The sequence below is a fragment of the Streptopelia decaocto genome (genome assembly GCF_964273445.1).
Source record: "Streptopelia decaocto genome assembly, chromosome: 21".
Lineage (NCBI taxonomy): Eukaryota > Metazoa > Chordata > Aves > Columbiformes > Columbidae > Streptopelia > Streptopelia decaocto.
The window spans coordinates 4,508,539-4,519,045 of NC_138676.1; the positions used below are offsets into that span (position 1 = coordinate 4,508,539).

A 10,507-nucleotide genomic window follows, 5' to 3' on the forward strand; every position below is an offset into this window, starting at 1 on the left:
AATATTGGCCTCCAACACATGGGTTATTTCCAAATATAAACTCTATGAAAGGCCACCTTCTACAGAGAGGTTATAAAACGCAGAAGGTGACAATGTGACTCATTCAAAGCGTACACAAACACACATACAAAAACCCGCCTTACAGGAAAAATAAACACACTGTGACTGATTCTCTTCTGGGCAAAGCATGAAGCATACCTGCCACCGGCCTTGGGTTGGTACCTACTCCAAACACGTATAACAGAGGTGACAAAGTTATGTCCAGCGATTCAAAGAACTGAGAAAGGAAAAAGGCAGCACGGCTCAATGGGACACATGGTAAGAGCATAAAGCAAATTAGACATGTTCTTATAGGAGAAGGAAGGACTACAGTGATTCAGAGCCACAGAGTCTGATCAATCGTATCTCATGGAAGCTGATTAAATATTTCCTCCGCATGATCAATCTCTTCTTCTATAGCTGCTTTACTTCTATTCCTACAGGGTCAGAAATATACCAAAATTACAGCTCTAACTTTCCACCAGCTTTCTAAAATGCCTCTGTCTCCAGTGCAAACCCTTCAATCCACAGCACTTCATGTGTCACCGCCACACGGGGAAGGGATGAGACCTTGGCAAATGATTTCTCTGGAATCCTCAAATCTTGCTGGTCTATTCCTCCAGTCATTTAAACACAGGCTTGTTTGATCAGTATTTCATTAAAGGAATTATTCTAGTTAAAGAGAGCTGTTCTTACACTAAAAATAAACAAGTCACCCTTCCTTCTCCCTCCACAGCTGATTTGTTACTTTATATTATACGCACATATGAATATTTTTTCTGTTACCAAATTCTTTGAATATATACCTCCTTCTTTCCCTCCTAAGTCTTCTTCATTCAATTCACTTTCTCCTCCATTTTCCTTCTTCCAGTTCCAAGGCCTGAAATGAGGTGTGGTCAAGCCACGCTCTGCCAAACCTGGTATTCCAAGTGGTTTGAAAATGGTTCCAAATATGTACCTCAAATATATATCTCCACTCCCACCCCCCTACAAAAATTTAAAACATTAAAAATCCATCCTTCTCTGCTCCTTTGCCACATGCATAGAGCAGCTGTGACATTGTCAAATGGGAATGGCAGCATTTTACATCTTGTTTTAGCTGAAAAAAAGCAGAGCATCTGCCCCCAGGTCACTTGGCTGTGACCGCGGAGCGCCACAGAGAGCATTCTGTCCAGGAAAAACGGCTACGGAGGAGAAACCACTGGAAAATAGAAAGTATAATCAACAGCACCGATCTAAAGCTGGGCAAACGGAAAACTTGAGCAAAGGAGAAGCTCAGAAAACATTCCACCACCCTGTATTCAGCATGCGCCCCTGCAAAAGCACGCACAAGTTACAGCAAAGAAAATCTACCGATTTATTTACAGCATTTGTTTGGGTGTCTCCATTTCCTGAACTTATTTTATACTTGGACACTATTATTGCTATTATACCTCAATTTATATAGTTTACTTACACCAGATTCAAAATACTGAAATTTACAGTTATCAATTATAATAACAATGGCAGCCTGCCATTAAGATGCGCTTTCTACCCAGGACTGAAATCAGAGGCATGCAAGGGAAGATTCAAGCATAAACACAGCAGCTGTTCCATCGGCTAAAGGAATAACCACTAACTAGTTTAGAACAGAGAACAAAGAAAAATCCTGTTCCCAAGGGGAATTTCAGTTAGCAAATGTGATGAAGCAAAAGAGATCTTGACCAGGATAGAACGACTCTCGCACAACGTGTCACGAGAGCTTTGATGGCAACGTTTGGCTCTTTCAGACCTTGACCATGGCCCCTTGCTGAGAATAGCCCCGATCAAGTAGAAATTTTAAGTATGTGAGTGTTTCCACTTAGTTCGATAGAACCGTTAACACGTGCGGGGTGAGTCACATGCTCACAAACTGCGGAACGCTGTTGAACGTCCATCTAGCACCATCACATTAAATACCAAACTGCTTCAGGAAGAGGGAGCACAAGGGGAGAAGGAAGAGAGGAATAGTGTGGCCTCTTCTGCAGACAGGGAAACCAAGGCAGGAGCAAGATCACCATACAATGACAAATCCAGGCACAAAACTGCCCTCTCGTGACTTACAGCTCCAACAGCCAGGCGCTTCCTCCTCATTTGAAGGGACCAAGCAGTTAAACAGCAGACAACAGTCTCAGCTCCACACTTGAACTTCAAGGGAAAGAAACAGTATCTGCTACATTCTATCTACAGCCTCTTCTCGACTGAATTCCCCTCCTTCCATGCTCTTTCCTGCTGTGTGCATGAAGAATCTCTGGAGAAGCCTCACTGCAGCCTCATTCATCTCAAGTGAAGGCCCTTAGCAAAGAAATGGCTGTAGAATTCCAGACCAGTCCCAGTGGGTTTGCCCTTCACTTGACATTTGTGAGGCTGCTGAAGGACTACGAAGAGAACAAAACGATGTTACCATCTGATAAGCAGAAAAAGCAATTTTAGAGCAAAACAAATGATTAGGATTCAATTAGCCAATATAACCTACAGCCCAAGGAGAGATGTGAAGGAGAGATTCTGGGTGTTGGCAGCAACCTCTGCCGAGCGCAGCATCAGCATCTTCGTGCCCCAAGCCAAAGAATTCTTCTGTCTGCTTACCCTCAGAATAAAATGATGGATGTTTATCCAGTTTTAAATCAAAAATTGATGCCAAAAGCACACCGCATAACAAACAAAAAAGACTAAAGTGGTAATTTGGCCAGTCTGTCATCAAACAGAGGTACAGCAAACCAAATGTCAGATCAAGGGCTTCATCATGACTCAGTTTTTTGTCAAACAGTCTCCTTCCACTGTAATTTCTTGCTTTTTTTAAACTAAAATAGTCACTTCACTTGTACTTTGTACCATATTACCACTGAAGGTATTAATTCAGTGTAGGAGTGTGCAGTCCAGGACAAGAACCGGTAATCATCTTGGTTCTATTTCTGGCTCGGTTGGTGCCTACGAGCACTGTTGGGCCAAGTGAACTGGGTCCAAGTTTCTTCCTTGACATTAGTCCACGTGGATTAGGCTCCTAACTACTCGCTATCACTTCCCGCTACTGAAAAGCCCAGATCAATCAGCACGAAAGCTGCTGCTAACCATTTCAGTGCACCACCAAACATTTACAAACTAAAACTACCCATACTGTTCAGAGCTGTTCTTCAGGTCACCTCACACAACATGATAACATTTCTTTCTGTTGAGAAAGGATAGAAATGTACTTTATGGACAGAAGGACATTCAAATTCTTCAGAATATTCTGGATACAGGGAGAGACGAGTGGCCTATTAATATAATTTCCTTTTCCTACCGCATCGGCAGCAAACAGGAACGTTCTGATTCCTAAGATCCATTTGCAGAATTTATAAGGAGTGAAAGCCTCTTCTTTCCAAAATGCTAGAGCCCTATTTGTATGTATGTGGGTCATCTTTGATGCTTTTTAGTGGAGGATTATCAGCACCTATTTCTTCCTTTTGAATAAAAAGCACAAAGATGTAGATGCAGAAGAATTGATGAAGGCAGAGGAGGAAAGAACACTGAGACATAACATTTTAACCCAGAACGTGAAGGTCGAACAGCACAACATGCACAGCAGCACAATTATGTAACTTCAGCAGAACAATTTTGCCAGCCCTCTCCAAAAAACTGAGGAAGAATTGAGTTGGAAATTCATCTTTCATTTACAACGCAATAGAACCAAGTGCATTTTCAGTGCACACGGTAGCTCTTTAAGGCTCTGCAGTATGGATATGAAACTGAAAGCGATTTAAACGGCATCATTGTTTCCCTATGTAATTAAGGAAGCAAGAATCCCAAACACATTGTCACCTTTCTGTATCACAGCAAGTAAAACGCTACCTAACTGAAGGCAGAATACATTCCTCCTGTCTCTTTTTCACTGATCTGTTATTTTAGCCTCCAAAGAAGTTGTGATACTCGACTGCAAGGCCAGAGCTGTGCAGGGCTGGTGTGACAGCTACGAACACCCTCCACCCCCCTACATACGTGTGGCCTTGAGACACCGACACATCAATGGAAAGAGCAAATATCCTTAGCCTGGTCCAAACACGGAGCGCTGGAGTCGCAGCCTTACAGCACGCGGAACTCAAACTGCCTCATGTTAATCTGCGCTGCTCCCTGCCATCAAACGACTTCTAATTTTAGCTTTGCTGTTCTGTAACCCTACCTAGTTCCCATCCCACCCCCACAACTATATAATAGATTCTTCCTTCAGATAAGTAGGGTGTTGGAACATGGAGAGGTTTTTTCTCACCCACGGGCACTAGCAGAAAAATGAATTACAGATTTATTTTTAGGTAGAGCCTTTGGCCCTTGTTTTCTCTGTAGGTTACATATAGTAGGTTCTGTGGCTCAGTCAACAAAGCAGCACAAGCAATGCAGAAAGAGAATCACATAAACAGTGTTTTGTTCAGTATCCCATTTATGAGATATCAAGTTCAGCTACCAGCTTGCTTTTGTCCCTCTTCAGTCCTTTCGCTGTCATTTTTCATAACGGATCCAAATTAGTATCCATCTATGCTGGACGATGGGCTCCCCAAACCTCCTAAGGAAGAAGACTGCTCCCCCGAGGGCCTCATCATAGTCCCCAAGGATCTATGAGATAACGCTGATGTAAGACGGGAAGCAAAAGTTCTCTCTCGCGATACCACCTCACAACATAAAGACGTATGCAGTTGATATTAAAATATTACACTGTGACATGAAGATGACCTATCAAACCAAGATAGCAGGCCCTAACAAAACAAATGTATGTTGCCATATGATAATAACACATCCGAGGACTGCAGTACCATTTCTGATAGCACGATGTTGCACCATAACGCAACGATGCTGCGATGGTACATCAGGACCTTGCATCACAGTCTAATTCAGTCATGTTCTGATGTCACGAAGCTGTGAGGGTTACACATCAGGACTCGCTGTGCTGCAGCGTACTGTGGCCAGATAACGACTCCAGGGTGTGCAGCTACGCCACGATATCATACCAGATGGTGATGAGATCATTTGGGGCAGAATTAGGTGATGTACTGTGAAAACGCACGGCATCGTATTAGACATCAGCACAGTGTCTTGTCCCAAAACAAGCCAGCACTGAGACTCAGAGACGACCACAAGTTCCCCGATAAAATGCGTTATGTTATTTTGTACAGTCAAACAGTGTAACATGAACGGTGGTCTAAAAACAGGCAAGAGCAAGTCCTCTTCCTAACGGCCAGAGAGCTGCTCCTGCTGACAGCATTCTGCTTCTGTCCCTGTGCTACTGCCCTTCCTGGTACAGAAAGAAATCATGTGTTTTGCTGAGAACACTCCATAAGGAAATGTGCGTTAACCCCAGCAGTGCCACCTAGAACCGGGATCACCACTTCTACAGCAAGGACCGAAAGATGTGTTTGTATGCCGTGCATCTGACACGGTTTTTTCTTTAGACAGATACTAACCCTGTAAAGCCATTTCACTGCAAATATTGGAGGCTGTACAGCCCACATTAAAGCACCCAAACCAAGTTCGACAGACAGCAAAGAACAGGGAACTCTGTGTTCTATACTTAGATCCATATTCCTCTAGAACCATATCGATCAGGCCAGTAGAGACAAACATATACTTAGGTGAAATGGGGCTTGAAATAACATCCTTAACTCACCCTCCTGTACCTGGATATTTCAGCACAATCAAATAAATAAAACTGCCTATGGTGAGATCTGAATCACTGCTGCAAAGATCCAAAATACCCTATACTTTTATTAAACAAGGCAAGCAATCAGAATATTTGACTCGTTTCTCTTTGGGATTCAGAGGAAGATGAAGGGGGGTGCTGAAGAGGCAGCTCCAGGAGGGCTTGCTTAGCACCCTGCCAGTGTTTCCAGGAGAGGGGACCCTCCCTGCACCCCCAGGCAGGACCGCACCGCGTCCCCAGGTCCCTGCCAGGAGCCTGCGACGGCGAAAACTCAGAGGGAAGAGCGTCACCTACTGAAACACCGCTAGTGTGTCACCCAGCACATGACTAATCTTCTTATGTCCCCATCCGGCTCCTGAGTCCAGCCTCGCTTGCTTAGCTCTCAAGTCTGACAAAATTAACAGCGGCTTCGATTTTAACTGTTACAAAGGCTGTGATAGAGCTGGCCACGCAGAATCAATCCCACTGCGCGATCAACAAAACCGTCCAGTGTTGTTCGTGGATAAGGACAGAAACGAATGCAGTAGGGTGCCATGTTATTGCAGATCCACATGATCCCGGCATTTCTAACCCATGCTTTGCTCTCCCGGTAGTACGCTAAGCTATTATGCAACTCATCAGCCCAAGTGCATACCACGTCAAGCAGCAAATCAGTGCAAGGGCCGGGCTTTTCTTTAAAAAAAAAAAGAGAAACAAAAATCATTTAAGATTTCAAACGCTAATGGCTGTATCATTTGTACAGTCTATGTTACACGTGCCCATATACACATAGGAAGATTTCAAAGGCTCTCAGTATAATGAAAGAAAAGACAAAATTATAGAAATTAGAAAAAGAGATGACCTATTGAGTCATCCCTGGCTCCAGCACGTCCCCTGGGGCCCAGTACGAGATGCTTCCTAATGCCATGCTGTGGTGCTTTTATTTTTTACACAGAAAAAAAACCAATGAAAATAATGACAATAAATAAAACAGCAAATGAAAAATAACTTCACTGTTTTCTCACACTTCGCAGGCAAGAATCTCAGAGCACTAAATTCAAACGGGTGCAAAACAGCACACTTGAGAGGGAGGTTGTTATTTCTACGATTACTTCCTTTCTCATTACAGAAGAAAAAACGATTAAGAAAAAGAAACAAGCCTTCCCATTGCTCTTATCCAAATCACAAAGTCACATTTCACTACTAACTATGGAATTATTCCTATCTAACAAAGTTCTGATTAAATCAATTTCACCACAATAATTCAAAAACTATTAATTCTAACGAAGTAGTTTTGACATACTAAAGATTTAAAACCGTTTTGATGGACTCGAGATTTTCTATAAATCTTTGCTAGCCAAGTTTATACTAGGTGCATTATGCATATAATTGCCTCCATGTATATTACATCCCTATTTACTTACCCACCCCTATAAAATACAAACTTAACCAACAAAAATATTTACATGCAAACATTCTAGATCCACAAACAGCTTTTTTGATTGACTTTCACTCGCATAACGTTTTCTTTCCCTGCCCACTTGCCCAAACCTAGAGAGTTTTCCCCAAAGAACACCCCAGGAACAATCAAAACGTTAATGAGCACTTTGGTACCTTCAGGAAGCTGTTCGTTCCCTGGACTCCAAGCTCTAATACGTTATTACACAAACACGCCGATAAGGTGCATCCCCAAAAGCAGCTATTTAAAGGACAAGCTAAGCAGGAGCCATTCCACGCACATAAGATTCAAAACATTTTCTCCACCAAAAAATTGCACGTACTTATTTTCTCCGTACACAAACAGTCACTGAGTCCAGGCGCCCAGGTGTGCGGATGTTATGTGCGTGCACACACAGATGCAAATTCACGCACAACCATAGCGAAAGCCGGGAAGAGGAGGAGGAGGGGTGGCGGCAGCAGGGAGGAAGATGCAGCCAGACCAGAGGGAGGCTCACGGCATCGCAGTCCTGATGCAGAGATGCCCGGACAGGAACGGCCCGTCACCGCATCTCATCCCGACGGCTTCCCCGGCGGTTCCCCCCAGCCGCAGCCCGCACAGCTGTCCCCTCGGCGGTGCTGCAGTGGCCGGCGCTTTGCAGCGCAGGCACCGGCTAACTTAGCGGAGCGGAGCGCATCCCTTCCCTGCGCCGGCCCCGCCGCCCCCCCGCCGGCAGCGCTGCGCCCGCTGCTGCGGCGGCAGCGGGGCTGGCAAGGACGGAGATTTCGGGAAACAGAGATCGCGTCGCCCCCTTTCCCCAGCGCTCCGCTTACCAGGCGAGCTTGAACCCTTTCATTAGTACAGTCACGATAATCCGATGCCCGCGTCCTTGTCTGCCCACTGACAGCTCCAGAGGTCCCAGGACATATTGGAGGAGACCCGGCCGGCGAGCGTCCCCCGGGGAGCGCCGAGCCCCATGCACAGAGCCCCCCGCGGCGGGGTGCGGCCGCCGCCCGCCCGCGGCGCCCCCCCAGACCCCCGCCGAGAGGCACAGGGCTCCCCGCACTAGCAGCGCCAGGGGCTGAGCCGGCCCGCTCTCTGCTGAGCATGTGCAGCAGCGGCAGGCCGGCGCGCCGCGCAGCATGCCATGGAGCCGGCCCGCCCGCCGGCCCGCGGGGCGGCCCCGGCCCCGGCCCCCGCCCGCCGCCGCAGCGATGCTCGGGCCGGGCCGCCGGCTGCCTTCGGCGCGGAGCCGCGGCCGGGGGACGGCGCCCTCCTCTCCCCTCCTCTCCTCTGGTCCCAGCCCGCCCCGCTTCACATGTTCGGGCAGTCAGAGTCGCCCCCCCACCCCCAGGGCTCCCTCTAGGTCTTTGCATGGGGAATTCATTAACCCAGCGCGCCGAGTGCAGAGCATCATTAACGCTGATTAACAACTGCTACAGAAAGTGACGGAAGTGCTTAATTGAAACTGAAATTTTCAGAGGCAGGAGGCAAGTTTCTGCACGGGAACTGAAGTAGAGAATATTTTATTCTTATGACACCCACCGCCAGTATTTGCATAAACACTACAGGAGAGGCAGCCATATAGCATTATTTATCACATTACAATCATGACTTCTTACCCCTTACACCGTATAATAAAGATCTCCTGCATCAAAGCTCTCAGAGAGCTGGACCTTGGGCACAGCCCACCCAAACTGGGAAAGAAGCGCTAGTTAGTGCATCACAACCCCCCACGCTGTTCCTGGGAACGCTCCTATTTATCTTAAAAGATCTAAATACACAAGAAACATGGCAGAATTTTTCACATCACTCGTAGTTTAATTATTTCTTCATAAAAGATCATCTGAAGTACTTCGGGAAGCTTGGGAATGGGCACAGGTGAACACACACACACTGAATACAGAGAGCACTGAACAGCTTTGGGCTGGGGACAGTCTTGCTTATCAATCCTATGAGGGATTCAACCCCCCCACTCTAAGGCAGTGCAATCTGTTATTCTTTTGCTCCCACACATCAAGGTTGATGTATATTCACTCACCACCCTCTGGCCATGTCTCTGTGTGGAATGACACAAAACATGTAAAGTCACCAACTCCATTCTATTCCTTTCCCAGTGGTCAAGTCTGTTCTGGTTGACAGAGCTTCTTGTGAAACTTATCCTCACTACCGAAGGAAACAGTGAGATTGTGATGCCCACGTCACCTTTGGAAAGTAATAAAACGTGCTTTTCTTTCATATTTTGCTTAATAAAGGTACCAGATGTTTTCTTCTTATTCTCCCAAATTCTGAACAGATGGACAAGGGCAAAATTTCAGTTCTGTATTGAGCAGGAAATCACTTCTGTTGGGCTTTGGTCATTCCAGGGCAGGTGAAAGGAAACGGGATCTCTGCAGTGGGGCTGAAGTCCCAGAAACTGCACAAGTAACAACCCAAATGTCTTTCTGGGGAGCTGAGTCACAAAGGGAAATCTGAGCACAGCGCTAACTCATTCCAAATAGCTTCCCAAACACTTGTGACATGGAGCACCCTCTGCTTCATTGTTAAATACCATCATGCTCGAGTGCCTGCTGCAGAAGGCAATGGTATAAAACTGCATCTTGTGTAGAACTGTCTTCACTCCATTTCTGTAGGAAAGCAATGGCCAATACCCTGCAGGAGTGCCCCACGGTAGGCAGAGAGACTTGAAACACCCGCTTTGAGAACTGTTTCCAACATGAACTTTGCAACATACCTTCTTGTTTATTCCTAGACAAAAAGCACCAACTGCCATAAAGCTGGGCACACGCATTGCCACATAACGCACTCTATGGGAAAGCCACATTCAAATCTCACTTCACATAATCCCAGATTCAGCCCTCATTAGGTCCAACCAATACTGGATGCCTGGCTTGGGCTCAACTTTTCTCCATGAGGCGCTTTGCAATCTGTGGCCTGCAGGTTGTCAAGGAGGGAAGCAAATCACAAGGCTGTAAAATGGGTCAGGAGACCTGCAAGCTTGGCAAATCTGGGACAAACTAATGCTGCAGAGTCACATGTTTAGAAATCAAAGCTCAGGCAAGAAAGGTATTAAGAGATAAGCAGTCATGTACTTTTTCTAAATAATTTGAGGGGGTTAGGAAATTATCAAAGGAGACAGAACACTGGGAAGAAGCCAGTGTCTGTGTGAGCATCCAGCCGGTGGGCACAGCCACCTCTGCCACAATTCACCTGCGATCTGCTCTCCGAAACCCTTGGTGCAGGGACTGCGGGTCACCCCAGGCTTCAGTGCACCCCGAGCAGGTGACCCCACTGTCACTGCTATTTACAGCCTCAATTCCACATTCACCGGACCGGCCCATCTGTGTCAGCTAATGGACAAGCCCTTT

The 10,507-nt window shown here is 46.2% G+C and overlaps 1 protein-coding gene across 3 annotated transcripts in view; it reads right to left on the bottom strand.

The window, feature by feature from the left end:
• GRAMD1B (GRAM domain containing 1B) overlaps nucleotides 1–8,093 on the bottom strand; it is a 57,036-nt gene extending 48,943 nt beyond the window's left edge. For all 3 annotated transcript variants that reach the window (XM_082070164.1, XM_082070163.1, XM_082070166.1), the window contains exon 1: nucleotides 7,973–8,093. In XM_082070164.1, the coding sequence (XP_081926290.1) occupies nucleotides 7,973–7,995 (23 nt within the window). In that variant the 5' untranslated portion in view covers nucleotides 7,996–8,093. The remainder of the gene's footprint in view (nucleotides 1–7,972) is intronic.
• Nucleotides 8,094–10,507: the final 2,414 nt, after the last annotated feature.